This window comes from Rhipicephalus microplus, chromosome 2 (assembly GCF_043290135.1).
Source record: "Rhipicephalus microplus isolate Deutch F79 chromosome 2, USDA_Rmic, whole genome shotgun sequence".
Taxonomy (NCBI): Eukaryota; Metazoa; Arthropoda; class Arachnida; order Ixodida; family Ixodidae; genus Rhipicephalus; species Rhipicephalus microplus.
Window position 1 is genome coordinate 158,183,507 of NC_134701.1, and position 16,304 is coordinate 158,199,810.

General features: G+C 44.0%; 1 protein-coding gene across 1 annotated transcript in view; it reads left to right on the forward strand.

The window, feature by feature from the left end:
- LOC142792327 (glutamate receptor-like) overlaps positions 1 to 16,304 on the forward strand; it is a 43,645-nt gene that overhangs the window by 22,988 nt on the left and 4,353 nt on the right. Inside the window, exons 4-6 of the mRNA XM_075885618.1 lie at positions 2,814 to 2,972; positions 6,297 to 6,441; positions 10,838 to 11,055. Coding sequence (XP_075741733.1) covers positions 2,814 to 2,972; positions 6,297 to 6,441; positions 10,838 to 11,055 — 522 coding nt within the window. The remainder of the gene's footprint in view (positions 1 to 2,813; positions 2,973 to 6,296; positions 6,442 to 10,837; positions 11,056 to 16,304) is intronic.

Consider the following 16,304-nt stretch of genomic DNA (forward strand, 5'->3'; position numbering starts at 1 on the left):
CCCACACATAGCGTATATAGCTGCCGAAGCACAACGGGCCTCAGGCTTACTGCACAAGCTGCGTAGCCGTGCATACTGGTTACGGAGGCCCAACTTGATAATGCTGTACAAAATGTACATATGCCTAATACTGCATGAATTAGAATGCATACGATTGTTGGGTGGCTATGTTTATAAAAAAAAAAAACCTCTGCTTGTCTTACAGCGAATGTGTCTAGGATTGCCCACTTTTTTGGCTATCAATGTATTGTATACATCAGGAAACGCACCTGCCTACACCACTTTGTCGATTTCGCATTTTGACAGTACAAGCATTTTGTTTTAATTTTATAGCTTACCGGCAATAAGATCCCAATGAGCGCGCTTTCATCGCAGACTGAGACGTCTTCTTGCTCACTGCCAGCGGTTTCACACACCCCAGATAATATTTGTTCAAAATCCACTACGAAGTATAAATGTGAATGCGCCTAATGACTTGAATTGTATTAATATGATTGAATATGATAATACTTTCACCTTAAAATGTAATGTTGAATTCCAATGGCAGATCACGAGCGCCGGGCCAGATTGCGAATGTAGCGCGCAGATCCGAGTGGGATTGCTCTCGCCAAATGTGCGATTGGAACGTGCTCGTCTCGACGGGAGCTCTTGGGGAGCGGAAATCTAGCGAGGGAGCACGAGAGGGTGCGAGGGAGTGCAAAGCTCTTTTCGGACATCCATCGGTGATTAGATGGAAGACGGGCGAACAAAATACGTCTCTTGAACTTCCGGTCAAATCTGCTTATTTCGGCGGAGCGAGAATTCTTGCTCCTCGGAGCAATCCGTGATCTGCGGTTGCTCTCAATCTGCCATTGGAACACACACTTTACGCCCCTAATCCGCCATTGGAATGTGATTGCACCGCTCAGAGCAGAAAAACTTGATCTGGATCTGCCATTGGACTTCATCATAAGCTCCAGTCCTTCAGATTTCAAAATAACATACTAATAGATTGCCTGGTGCATGCATAAACAAATAATATAATAGCCGCAGATGTCTGAGTGAACAATCAAAAGACAGGTGTAGGCATTGCCTCTGATTTACTGGGGCTGGTCTTTCTCAGTGAGACTGCCTAATTCTAGTCCAGTTTTTGAAGCTGAGCTCATTGTGGTTGTTTTAGCTAAAGTGGTTACTTGGGCGTGTTGGTACGACATAGTTGAAAAAACAAACAGGGCACGAAACGAGAGACCAGGTGAAGAAGTACATGTACAGGGTGCTGAGACAACAAAAACATTATTCCTCAAACCACGCATATATACCATGCATTATTTTAGCACTTCGAAAAGTTCCGTCATATGAAAGCAGTCATAATGACAGACTCTCTTTTAGTTTGTGCAGCTAACCAATGAGAACTCTCGAACACTATGGACATTCTGAACATTAGTACCGCCACAGTTGACCCACCTAAGTTTACTGTGGGCTCTAGGTCACTGTGGATTATTATTGGATGAACTGGCTGGCCCATTCCTGAGTACGAGCCTCGCTTGACGTCCCAACAATATCCATACTGCAAAAAGTAGAACACATAACCGCAATAAGATATAGAAAATCAGCCGTCTGCATTAATATGATAAAGAAAATAACTATGTACAGAATATAACCTCCTCAAGATTCCTTGGCGACCTCTGTGGAGTCAATCTAGAAAGCTTGAAGTGTTCTTTGCTAGATTTTGATGCCATGTCCACCCGCAAAATTAATATTTACACAACGCTGATGAGGTGATATCACCCCTCTGTGCGTTTGGCGGAGAAATAGAAACACTTGAACATTATTTTATATTGTCGCCGACAGTCTTTACTTAGAAAAAGGCTTCTTTTTTTCCTTTCTGTATATAAGTATTAGGTTGACGGTGAAAAGTGTGCTAAACATTAGTGCCTCAGTTTTGGCACATTGCCGCAGGGATGCTTTCAATGCAGTTTGAGATTTTATTCAGGCTTCCAAACGTCTCTCATTGTAATCCCCAATCTTATAAGTACTATTTTGTCTCATAAAAAAGTTTTTGGCACAGATTTTGAATGGTTAGGTGAAGTAAACGCAGCTGCGTGGTCGTCTCAAAATCTCAAATATCAAAATCTCTTAGATTAATTTTTCGATAATTCCCATTTCTATCTCTCGCTATGTGCTTTTTCTTGAATTAGTTATATTTCATTATATGCTCATTCCCAAAAATAGTTGTAATGCTCACACAAAAAGCACTCTACCATTTCTTGGCCAATTGTTCGGAGTGGGTATGAGCCACATTTTAAAGAAAATCAACAAGCAAACTAACACAATTTGGTACGAAAACCACGATCTGATAAAAAGGGGCGCCTTAGTGGAGCACTACGAGATTTCAGACTCACGGAATTCTTCAACATGCGCCTTAATCTAAGCACATGGACCTCTTGCGTTTCCGCCTCCTCTGAAAATGTGGTCGCCATGGGCTGGATTCGATACCACAAACTCCACCACGGCTTCCCTAAGAATGAAATAGAATGGAATGAAAAAAACTTTATTTCAGTCCTGCAGGACACGCTTTGCGCGTAGCGGGCCTCACATATTTATTTTGGCTTGCGGAACCCCACTTATTGTTTTCAAAAGCGTATGCATCTAGATATAGTTGTGGTTCCGGCTTGCGGTTTAGTATATCTAAATTTGTTTCCTAAAACAACAATTTCTATATTACTTTTCATGGTCATGTTTCATGCTAATCACCTGCACGTCTTGCAACCAAAAGTTGTAAATAGAGATTTCATTGATTGATTGACTGATATATTGATTGATTGATTTTACAGGCTGCAGATCTGGCTGCTTCCCCCGTGCTGCTTCGCTACGATCGCACCGAGGTGGTGACGTACGCGCCCATCCTGTTCACCAGCCACTGTGTGCTCATCGCTGTCGCAGGGGAGCCAGGCGTGAACGCTTTCAGCTACTTGTTTGTATTCCACTGGGAGGCGAGTCAGATCAGTTCATCGGCTCAGCTCTGATTTGTGTATGTTTTTGTGGAAAGGCTAAGACGAAGAGTGTTTTTATGTTACGGTCAATTTTTGAGCATGATTAGCTTTCTTTACGCGGCACTGAAAGAAGCTCTCTAAAACAGCAACATAGAAATATCTTCATGAATGGAGGAGGGGGGGGGGGTAAAACCATGCATGAAGTATGTACGTGTGTGCATTTGTAAGCTTCGTGTATGTTTATTTACACATGCAAAATTGAAAAATTTCGGGGGAGTTTTTGAATTTTCTTTATAGCCTAACGTTGCCGAACGCAAAGTTGAATTTTCAAGCACGCACTTTAAATGGGGTGACAAAGAAATTGAAAGCTACAACAGAAGCCACTCCAATAGACTCCAACTTGTGATGAACACGAGGCCCGCACTTATCAGCTTTGCTGGGAGACTGCCTGTACAGTGGGCGATGCTTTCTGGTTAGCGTATATAACTTTTATTGTTTTTTTCTATTAGACAATACAATTCTTTGTAAACATCTTGTAACAGCAAGACTCCATTCGTCTATGCACGCGAACTCCACGTTGACAAAGAAGTAAGTTGGCTTAACTCAAACGGCCGTGACTGTCAAGACAAATTAACAAATATTTCACTAATTAGTCATTACATTACTTATTTGAAGGAAGTTATTTACATTCAAATGCTGTGTGCGACAACTCATGGAAGAGAGACAGAGAAAACTTGATTTCTATGAAGGCTTGAGAGTGAAGGTGAGAGGGCCTCTTGCTTCCGGAACCCTATCATCCGGACCACCTGCCGGGCTAGAGCGGTGGCTATGGCACACACTCTAAATCAAATTGGGAAGTTTTTCATGCTATTCGAGATATTAAGGCCAAATTTTCATAGCCATACGGCAACAGATCGCGTTAGGTTTGAATGAAATAAGACCACTCTGTTAAGCGATCACTGGAACTGTTCTTGACAAGGAAAGCGACAGGTCCCTGACTGTTAAGGCATTTAATTAAAGCTCTGTTATGTTAAGAAAACATGCTTAGTAGAAACCACTGGCAAAGCAACTTGGCTGCTCAGATATGTTTTATCTTACTTGGTACGTCCGGTGACACATTGGAAGCGCACGCTCTGGTCATCTTTCATAACCACATGTACGCGTCGCAGCGCGTGTTTTTTCTTTTTTTTTTTACGCAGCGCTACGCAATTTTTGTTTCCTAACTTCGGCCAGGGGGCGCTGCGCCGCGCACTTCTCGTCGCGTTTCTATCAAAAGTCGGTCGCTCGGCACCTCGCTCCCGACTTCTGCCTTTGCTATCTCAGCACGTTCACGCGCTCTGCACGCACCGTTATCTGGTCGCCCTCCACGTGCAGCGTCACCTGTGGCTTGCTCCGAAGGTTTAAAAGGTTATAAAAACGTTTTCACGGTGTGAATCTTACCAGAACCGACAGCGATTCATTAACAACCTTTTCGGGACCAAGCATGTCAAACACGATGTCTTTGAGCGAGTGCTACGTGCATGTCGATGGTGAACAGCCGCCTTTTTATTACAAGAAAAGTGAAGTGACAGCGCCAATTCTGTATGTATGTTACCGGTACGACGCACATTTGCTACGGTATTCGTGTCTTCTCGTTGCGGTCGGCAAACTACCACCACGTTTTCGCGTGCATTTGTATATAGCGTAGGGATTTCTATTGTTTGAATGCCAAGTTTGTCGCGCAGCTTTCAATTTATTAGGAAGTCAGTGTGAAGAGACTAAACTTACGTCGGCCCTGTTCAGTCCCTGGCACCATTTCACTGCGGTGTGTTCACTTTCACAAGAGTTCAACTTTAGCCGAGGTTTTCATGGGATGTTAACATGGTTGTATCGTAAGTCGAATGACACCTTTGGTTTTTTGCAGCTCTTTTGAGAGTATAATGCGGCGCACAAAAAAAAAGCATTTTATGCCCACTTCGACCATGCATGTTTCTTGCACAGGTCACGGGATCGAATTCAGGCTGTGGCACTTGCAATTTCGATGGAGGCGAAAATGCTGTAGGCCCGTGTGGTCAAATTTGGGCGCACGTTAAAAAACCCCAGGTGGTCGAAATTTCTGGAGCTGTCCACTACGGCGTCTCTGATAAACAAATGGTGGTTTTGGGACGTTAAACCCCACATATGAACCAATCAATATTTCTTGCAGCGCATTTCGGATAATATCCACGCCTTATCACGCAGCGTGTTCACCTGATTCGAATGTTGATTCATTTGTTTTGACAGCTCGCTTGGTCGTCATCATATAACACAATACCTACTAAGATCGAGCATGTGTTTAGTTACGCAGAGATTCGCCCCCTGATAGAACCAACACGCCCTGTCTGTCATTCTTACACCAAATTCTGAGCGCACTGTTACTGCGTTTCGCTCCCGTGGAAATGGAGCTGGCGTATGCAGGACTCCAACTCATGACTTTGATTCTAGCATCACAACACCTCATCCAGCAACACCTCAACCTGCAAGACCTATAGGTATAAACGCTCAGCGCAAACCCGCAGCACACATATCTTTACACTGAGTGGTGACGAGAAGTCTACAGCCATCAGCTGAATAAAACACTTGCAGTGTTCACAGTACAGTATTTTAATTAAGTGTATTAAGCTATAAAGCTCCATCACTTTCGCACTGCCAAAGGTTGTCTCGGAAAGCCAGAGCGGAATCTCGAAATGTACAGTAGTTGTCTATTTGCTGCTTTTTTTTTCAGTTCACAAACATGTCTTCTTTTATTATGAGTCCAGCTGTCGCGTTTCTTTCAATGAAATACTAGTTTGTAGTACGGTGCATGACAAAAAATTTTCAAAACAACGAGGCTGCGGAGCATCGGCGAACTCTTGACGTCTTTGCATCTCGCACCACTTGCATTGGAAACGGTAGAACTTGACGGGCAGTTTTCAGGTCTTCGTCCTGTTTAAACTTTTCTGGCAGCTCACAATGCGGCAGTTGTGCGTGCCGGCTTTCTAGAATGACGAAAGAGCACTGCCCATAGCGTGAAAAATGTGAGATAAGCGCTCCAAGGAACATGTTTCTCGCGCGCGCAATAGAAAAACTGATAGCAAGCGCGGCCCGTTCAAGCGACCAGAGCTTTGCCCTCTTTCCGCTAGGGTGGTGATCGGCGCTGCGCAAACTTGAGCCTGTCTTCCCTAAGGCCACGTCAACGCGAAGCTACGTGCCCCCTTTCTCCATAGAGAGAAGGCGTGGCGCCGCGTCAAAAAGCCTCGCGCTGACGCGCTGCGACGCGTACGTGTGGTCGTGGGAGGAATGTGTTCTGAGACGCCTCTCTCGCAGGTGTGGGCACTTCTCCTCGCCACGATTCCGGTGGTGTCCGCGGCTCTCGCATTCATCGAAAAGCGAAGACCGAGCACTGGTGGCAGCTTCGTGTGGGAAATGTATGAGAATGCGTGGGACATCCTGCGTTCTTTTGCCTACGAAGGTTTGTATGCACGCACCTTGGCATTCGCGGGATGAAAGATTCGTGGTCTTGATTTTAGCAGCACACTGAGGGACTAGGAATAGGAATCGGTGTCTCAATACTGCTCGTAAGGAGCATCAGCGTTCACTGTCAGACATGCAAACCTTTTCACTCGCTGCCAATTCTAAACAAAGCGGTTTCACACCATTCCTGGCCGATCTCTAAGATTCTGTCAGGTCATAAACAACAGATAGCAATAGAAATCAACGAAGCGTTTCACATTCACAGGAAAAGAAAAATTTCTATCAATCTTCCTTCTATTGTCCTATGTGACGCATGATTTCAATACCTATGCGCCAATTGCGAACGTTGATTACAAATATTATCTGTTTTCTGCTCCATTTTTTACTTCAATTTTATTTGCATTTTTAAAATAACTTAAGTTGGGAGTCAGCACCCGTGTTGTGTGCCATCTTTTCCTAGTCCTCGTCACTCAGAGTGTTGCTGAAATCAAAATGAATCTGTACTAACTTGCTCTTCTTTCCTGGTCCTCGTTGGCCCTAAAGAGTTACAATGTTTTATGTGCGAGGGCATATCTTTACGTATGCGCCCTCATTCCCCCCGTCATTCTTACTCTATGCAAGGTGGTGTTTTGGCTTACCGTAAGTATTCTCATGCTGCCAACACTGCCTAGCACCAGTTAGCGTTGGATACTCTCGGCTATTTGATATCCAATGTTGATGCTGTAGCAATAACCATATCTGGGTCTTTACTTGCCAAAACAACCGCATAAGCATGGCCGTGGTGCAGGGCTCCTGAAGCTCAGACAACATCGCGTTCATTAAAAGGCCAGGCCAGTCAACAGGCTCCGACTTCTTCTTACACCCTCCAAACGAGCTCGCGCATCTTTCGTACACCTGACCGGCCTCCTTGCAAGCGCAGTGACGTCAACTCCGTGATCGGCGATGTTGACTTCATTACTCTTTGTTGAGACCTATAGTTTAGACCAATCGACGTGCTTCGTGCTGCGTCACGTCACCGATCGCCGAGTTGACGTCACTCCACGTGGAAGGAGGTTCGTTACACGCTGGAAAATTGTGCTAGCCTTTCTTGCGCGTTTCGGAGCCTGTTCACTGGCCCTTTATTATGCATTGACATCACCCATAACGTAGACGAAATAAATAAAAACAAAATAAGAACGAAATGGACTTTATAATGACTGCACACCCAGGAATCGTGAAGGATGTGGAAGTGGTTGGCAAGGTACGATGCAGTGACCATAGAATGGTACGGTCTCGAATTCGCCTAGACTAGAAGAAGGAACAACAGAAACTGATACGCAAGAAGCCAATCAATGAGCTAGCACTGAGAGGGAAAGTACAGGAATTCAGGGTGTCGCTGCAGAACAGGTACTCGGCTCTTAGTGAGGAAACCAACCTTAGCGTAGATACAATGAATGATAATCTGACGAGTATCATTACGGAGTGTGCAGTGGAAGTTGGAGGCAGGGTAGTTAGACAGGACACTGGCAAGCTTTCCCAGGAAACGAAGAACCTAATTAAGAAGCGTCCAATCATGGAAGTCTCAAGTACAACAGACAAAATAGAACTGGCAGAGCTTTCGAAGTTGATTAATAGGCGTAAGATATGCGATGTAAGAAGGTATAACATGGAGAGAATTGAACACGCTCTGAAAAACGGAGGAAGCGTCAAAGCAGTGAAGAGGAAACTTGGGATAGGCAAAAGTCGGATGTATGCACTAAGGGACAAAGAAGGCAAAATAACTACCAATATGGATAGGATAGTTAAAATAGCGGAGGAGTTTTACAGAGATCTGTACAGTAGCCGAGACAACCACGACCTAATAGTATAAGAACTAGCAGTCCCCCAGATGACACCCCAACAGTAATGATGGAAGAAGTCAGAAAAGCTTTGGAGAGCATGCAAAGAGGCAAAGCTGCTGGTGAGGATCAGGTAACATCAGACCTGCTGAAAGATGGAGGACAGATTGTGTTATAAAAACTAGCCACCCTGTTTACGAGATGTCTCCTGACGGGAAGGGTACCAGAATCTTGGAAGAACGCTAACATCATCTTAATACATAAGAAAGGAGATGACAATGACTTGAAGAATTACAGGCCGATCAGCTTGCTCTCTGTAGTATACAAGCTATTTACAAAGGTAATTGCTAACAGAGTAAAGAAAACATTAGAATTCAATCAACCAAAGGAACAAGCAGGATTTCGAACAGGCTACTCAACAATTGACCACATTCATACTATCATTCAGGTAATAGAGAAATGCTCAGAGTATAACCAACCACTATACATAGCCTTCATAGATTACGAGAAGGCGTTTGATTCAGTAGAAATATCAGCCGTCATGCAGACACTGCGGAATCAGGGCGTAGATGAAGTATATATAAACATTCTGGAAGAAATCTACAGGGGATCAACTGCTACCATAGTGCTTCATAAAGAAAGCAACACAATACCAATCAAGAAGGGTGTAAGGCAGGGGGACACAATCTCCCCAATGCTATTTACCGCGTGCTTACAGGAGGTTTTCAGAAGCCTAGAGTGGGAACAGTTAGGGATAAGAGTTAATGGAGTATACCTTAGTAACTTGCGCTTCGCCAATGACATTGCATTGCTGAGTAACTCAGGGGACGAATGGCAACTCATAATTACGGAGTTAGACAAGGAGAGCAGAAAGGTGGGTCTTAAAATTAATCTGCAGAAAACGAAAGTAATGTACAGCAACCTCGGATAGGAGCAGCGCTTCGAGATAGGTAATGGTGCACTTGAAGTTGTAAAAGGCTATGTCTACTTAGGGCAGGTAATAACCGCAGAGCCTAACCACGAGATTGAAGTAACTAGAAGAATAAGAATGGGGTGGAGCACATTCGGCAAGCACTCTCAAATTATGACAGGTATATTGCCACTATCCCTCAAGAGGAAGGTATATAACAGCTGTATCTTGCCGGTACTTAGCTACGGAGCAGAAACCTGGAGACTTACAAAGAGGGTTCAGCTTAAATTGAGGACGACGCAGCGAGCAATGGAAAGAAAAATGGTAGGTGTAACCTTAAGAGAAAAGAAGAGAGCAGAGTGGATTAGGGGACAAACGGGGGTTAAGGATATCATAGTTGAAATAAAGAAGAGGAAATGGACATGGGCCGGGCATGTAGCGCGTAGACAGCTTAACCGCTGGTCATTAAGGGTAACTAACTGGATTCCCAGAGAAGGGAAGCGGGTTAGGGGGAGACAGAAGGTTAGGTGGGCAGATGAGATTAAGAAGTTTGCGGGTGTAAATTGGCAGGAGCAAGCACAGGACCGAGTTAACTGGCGGAACATGGGAGAGGCCTTTGTCCTGCAGTGGACGTAGTCAGGCTGATGATGATGATGATGATGATGATGATGATGATGATGATGATGATGATGATGATGATGATGATTATAACGTAGACTGCTATTGGTGTGCATCGAGGCACACGTCTGGAATCGAACGAGCGACTTTCATGCTCCTGTTGTTGTCTTGATGATTGCAAGGGTTAAGTGGCTAATATTGACTCTGAGCTGAAGTCATGAAAGTTCACATTTGTCTTACGCTAAGTTTTAGCCAGCGCGACATTGAGCTTGCGCAGAGTTGCGGTAATGTACTCGAAGATAGGTCGAACCATAAAATTTTTTAAGCTACAGCTAGTGTACGCTGTGACTAGAAATTAAAACGCGACACATCAGCGCAGAACGTTACCTCTGCGCAAATTTCAAACGCATGTTAAAGGTATGTTTTGTCAACATGAAACTTAAATGATATTTGTGAGCCTCTACAGCCAGGTTTGCTAATACGCACGCATATTTGCAGAATTTCGACGAACGAGTGAACGGTAAATTTCAATTTCTGTCTACAGACGTGGTCTGATCGCGTATGCACTGCAACGCAATACGAGTGGTGGAACGCTTGGTATAGCACACATCCAAGAGACCGTGCGAAAAAGGCCTGTCCACATGTAGCCGCCGCAGCGCGTAGCTGTATATGACGTTGCGCCGCGCCTTTTTCATACCGAGAAAGAGGGCTTGTGGCTAAGCGAATACTCACGCCCGTTCTTTCCACTGGAGATGGCGTGGCGTCGCGGCAAAAGCCACGCGCAGACGCACTGCATTGGACACGTGTGGTCAGGCCTTTAGGTGCAGAAAGCTTTCAGGGGGAAACTGTATGAGGGTTGACGGGCAGGGTCAGTCAACAGAGCTCCGTAACATAAACAGACAGAGAAAAAAAAACATGTCCGGCAATCTCTTTCGAGCGCTCAAGGGAGCATGCGGCTTCTGCGCGTGCCGCCATGGTTTATAAGATGTAGTATAGTGAAAGTGCCTTAAAGAATGAGTCAACCTGAAAGAAGCTTGGTCACAACACAGGACACACGGCAAAGACGATAAGCCACGGTGGTCGTCTCCTCTACTCGATCTGGTGGCTCACCGTTCTCGTGCTAACCAATGGTTTTGCGGGACAACTCAAAGCCAGCATGGCCATCAAGACAGAGCCACCGCGGTTCCGTTCTGCAGACGAAGTAGCGTACCGACCAGCCATAAGACCTATGGTTTGGAAAGACACCGTGTACGAAACTTACATAAGGGTAAGTTCGTGTAGCATCCCGCATGGCCTATATCGCCTGTTTAGTGAATCAAGGGCTTCATGCAGTGTCTGTAGACTCTGTACTATAAAGTTACATCTTCTGAATGGTATTTTTATTTAAAGCGATGCCTTTCAGATGTCTCTTGTGATTACGTGCTGTTGCCATAATATCAATTTCGACGAAAATGTCCGAACAACCATAATTAAGCTTTCCTCAAGTAGAGACCTTCATATGAGAGCAAACGGGTATGTCTGCAAGATTCCAGCTGTATGCCAACTCTTGGCTGCTGTTCACTATGTATATGATGGTTGACCATCAGCTAAATTTGCCTCACCGCTGATATGTACAAAGTTGTCTTGGTTTGCCATTTCATTGGCCTTTCTTTTAAATGCCAAGAATTTCTTAGAGAACTTCGGCGACTTGGACCGTAGCTATCTATATATCTGTCTAGCCACCTTCAAAATTTAGCTCTCCTAGCCGTTTAGATAATGGGATCTATGCCCAAAATTTGTATTGCATAACATGAGTGTATGACTAGCATAAGAGACAGTCACAACATAAAAAACACGACGTGTATATCATGAATGTGATGATTTTTATGTCATGGTCTTGCTGTTGTTGCGGTGGTTTTGTTCACATGAGATGTTACAAAACTGGTATGGTACGACATTATTGCATGGCAAACATAAGTGGCAGGCCCTAAATTGAAAATCATGACATGTACACCATGTAAGTCGTAACTACATGCCATGCTCGTGGAGCGCTCGTGGTCCTTTCGCTAGCTTCGCATATACCAACATTGGTATTACATGAAGTGAATGGATGACGATAGGTATATGACTGGTGCAAACATGATAATCATGACATGTGTGTGATGTAATAACGTGACTACTGCTATGCTCATGATGCGCTCGCGGCCATTTCGCTAGCCTTACATGTAACGAATTTCGTATTACGTGATGGGGATGAACTACGAACCCAAATGCCGGGCGCAAGCATGATAATCCTGACATGGAAGTCATGTACCGCAAAATTGTCATGCCACACTCGTAGTTCACTTGCAGCCGGGTCGCTAGCTCAATATATATCTTAGTAGCCATCGACTAAGGTCACTATATTCAGAACAGGAATTCCAGGTTCTAACAAGCGAATACTGTCATGCATGTCATGTGAGGTATGGTGGTGCCGTCGTTGCGCGACTACTAATAACCCACTTGCATTTTGTCTAGATACGTGAGTGCGCATAACATTTCTACTAGTGCTTACTGTGTACTACATTCATCCGCCTCGTAACATTGTGCTGATTTAAAGTGACATATCAGCCTTCCTGATTCGTGCTTCACATATCAATTCCCACTGTGCGTTGGATTGGCCTTTTTTTTACTGAATTCGCACGCATAACATTGTGCGCGCATAGTCTCTCGGGAAACCTGGGTAGACCCGTAGGTAACCCAATGAGAAAAGTAGCATTAACCCTTGAGTTTACGACTAGATTCCAAGAAAAGGCAAACGCGTTGAGCCGGCCGGGGGTGAGGGCCAACACAATATTGGGTGGGCAGCTGAGACTAAGACATTTGTAGGTGCCACGTGGCAGCAGAAAGCACAGGATCGGGTTGTTTAGCAGAACATGTGAGAGGCCCTTTGTCAGGCTGATGATATATATATATATATATATATATATATATATATATATGTATATATATATATATATATATATATATATATATATATATATATATATATATATATATATATATATAAATATATATATATATATATATATATATATATATATATATATATATATATATATATATATATATATATATATATATATATATATATATATATATATATATATATATGGCGTCAAAAAATAAGCGTCACTTTTTGTTGGCGTGGTATCAGCTTTAGGGGCTTCCTCCTTTTGCAGGTGATTGTCCCTCGTCGTTGCACCGGTGTGTGCGCTAGTACTCATTCCTCCTGCTAAAGGTGCAGGTGTGCTCTCCGTTTCAAGAGCGCTCACCAGATGGCGCGCCACCACTCAGGATACGTTACTAGCACGATAGCTAGTAACAAGGAAAACAAGCAGGGAGATTTTTCGACATGTGTTATGGACAGATACGATTCCAAAGTGGCACCAATGTCTAAGATAGGTAGAGCCCGGGGCATAAATAGACGTAGCCACGAGCGCCGAGCCAATTCAGACATAGGGTATATTAACATGCAGGGTGGTAGGAACAGGTTGAAGTGGGAAGAGATAGAACAACAGCTAAGGGAAGAGAGGCCGATGGTATACGGTTTTGTAGAAACACATCTCAGGGACATGGAACAACCTCCGAACAATCCGGACTACGCGTGGGAATATTGTAATAGAACAGAAGGCAGCAGAAAGGGGGGTGGTATTGGGGCATTCATTCATAAAAGTAGACTGGCAAAGGATCAAGCAGGAGTGCAAGGAACATTTATGGCTAAAAGGGAAAGTGGCAGGTCAAATGACACTCCTTGGTTTTGTGTACTTATGGACGGGAGCAAAGGCCAGAGAGGAAAACCAGGCAATGGTAGAGTATATCAAAGGACATTCAGGAGTTAGGAAGAGAATGCGAGATAATTATACTAGGAGACATGAATGCGCACATAGAAGATATTGATGGGTATACCGACCCGACAGGCAAAATGATCATAGATATGTGTGAAAGGCTTGATTTGATCATTTGCAACAGTACCGAGAAGTGGGAAGGGCAAATAACATGGGAGGTAGGAAGGCTGCAGTCGACGATAGATTATGCACTGATGTCACATAGGATGTATGATAAGCTCAGGGGAATGCACATAGATGAAGGTGGCTCCAGAAGTCTGGGTAGTGATCACAAACGTATCAAGCTAAATTTTGGAAGAGCAGTGAAAGTGGGAAGGAGACAAGATGAGCAACTACAGGAAACTTTTTATTCAGAAAGGCAAACTTAAATAGCCACTAAACAAATTGAGAAAGTAATCACGGAGGATAATAAGACAGTGTGGACATACACGAATCTAATTAGACTCTTTGAGCTAGAGCTTGCTAAGACGCGTAACAAGTCACCCCGGAAAAGAAGACACAAACCCAAAAGTTGGTGGGATGAGGAAGTTAAGAGAGCCATAGCAAAACGTCAGGAAGCCTCAAGGGAACACAGACATGCTAAGCAGCGGGGTGAACCGACAGATGATGTTGGAAGAAAATGGGAAACCTTTCTAAGCTGTAGAAAGGCTGCATCCCTTCTGATCAATGAAAAGATTAGAAGAAAGGGAGCTCAGTGGCTGGTAGAAGTACATAAAAAAATAGAAAGGCAGCTGCGAACTTTTGGAACCATCTAAACTCCCTAAGAAATGAGACGAGCCTAGAGCAGAGTTTTATAACTACAGCCCACGGTGCCAGGGTAGAAGGGGACAAAGCTATTGAATATATAAGAACAAGGGTGACAGAAAAATTTCAACAAAGAAGTACTTTATGCACCACAATAGACAAGGATGAATCAAGTGGTGCAATGGCTCCATTTTCACAACGAGAGTGAGAAAAGGCTGAGAAAAGGGTTCCTGGTAGTACATCAACAGGCCCAGATGGCTTTCCAATTAGGCTGATGAAGACATTAGGTCCGAAGTCCAAGCAGGCTTTGAGAGAGGCAGTGAGCAAAATAATAATCGATGGTGAAGTTCTCGATGGATGGAAACTTAGCAGGATGAGCATGATATATAAAGGAAAGGGGGATAAAGCTGACATAAACAACTACCGTCCTATAACAGTGACATCAATGGTCTACAGGCTGGCTATGCAGATTATAAAGGAAAGACTGCAGGCATGGATTGAAGATGAGGGGGTGCTGGGGGAACTGCAGAATGGGTTTCGGAAACACAGGAGGTTGCAAGACAATCTGTTCTTACTGACGCAGTGCATCGAAATAGCAGAAAATGAACACAGGCCCCTGTGGCTAGCATTCTTGGATATCAAAGGAGCGTACGATAGCGTGGTTCAAGAGGAATTGTCGGGAATACTGGACACACTAGGCGTGGAACATGTAGTCACTAATCTTTTAAAGGGCCTCTATAAAGGTAACAAGGCAGTTATAAAGTGGGAAAAACAGGTATCCAAACCTGCAGAGGTAAAACGGGGGCTTAGGCAGGGGTGCCCCCTGTCACCCTTATTATTCATGATGTACCTACAACGATTAGAGGCAAAATTACAAGGAAGTGGGCTGGGCTTCAACCATTTTTAGTCAAACAAGGAAAACTTATTGATCAGGCTGTACCAGCATTAATGTACGCAGATGATATAGTGCTAATGGCCAACAACAAGGAAGATTTGCAGAGATTGATGGACATCTGCGGTAATGAGGGAGATAGGTTAGATTTTAGATTCAGTAAGGAAAAAATCAGCAGTGATGATTTTCAATGACAACGAAGGTAGTGAGCTTAGGATACAGGAGGTGACGCTTGAGATAACAGATAAATACAATAATCTGGGCGTATGGATAAGCAATGGGACCGAGTACCTGAGGGAACACGAAATATACATGACGACTAAAGGTAACAGGAATGCAGCAGTGATGAAAAATAGGGCACTGTGGAATTACATTAGGTATGATGTTGTGAGAGGAATATGGAAAGGGGTCATGGTTCCTGGGCTGACGTTTGGCAATGCGGTCTTGCGCATGAGATCAGAAGTTCAAGCAAGATTAGAAATTAAGCAACGTGGAATAGGTAGGCTTGCTTTAGGAGCTCACGGGAATACACCAAATCAGGGAGTACAAGGTGATATGTGATGGACATCATTTGAGGGCAGGGAAGCTAGCAGCAAGATAAAATTTGAGAAGCGATTGAGAGAAATGAAGGAGGAGCGTTGGGCTAGGAAGGTTTTCAGCTACTTGTACATGAGGAATGTCGATACAAAATGGAGGAAGCGAACCAGGAAGTCGACTGGTAAATACTTAGAAAACAGCAGGTGGCCAAACCAAAAAGAAATATCGGTTAAGAAGAAAGTGAAGGAAACGGAGACTGACATGTGGAAAATGTGCATGATTAAGAAGTCCGCACTAGAGATCTATCGAACTTTTAAGCAGAAAATTGCCAAGGAAAGGATCTATGATAATACTCGGGGTAGTTCTCTACTGTTTGAGGCAAAGGCGGGAGTACTGCGAACCAAGACATATCGGGCCAAATACGAAGGGGTAGACACAGTATGCAGTGCGTGTGGAGAGGAAGAAGAAACTGCCGAA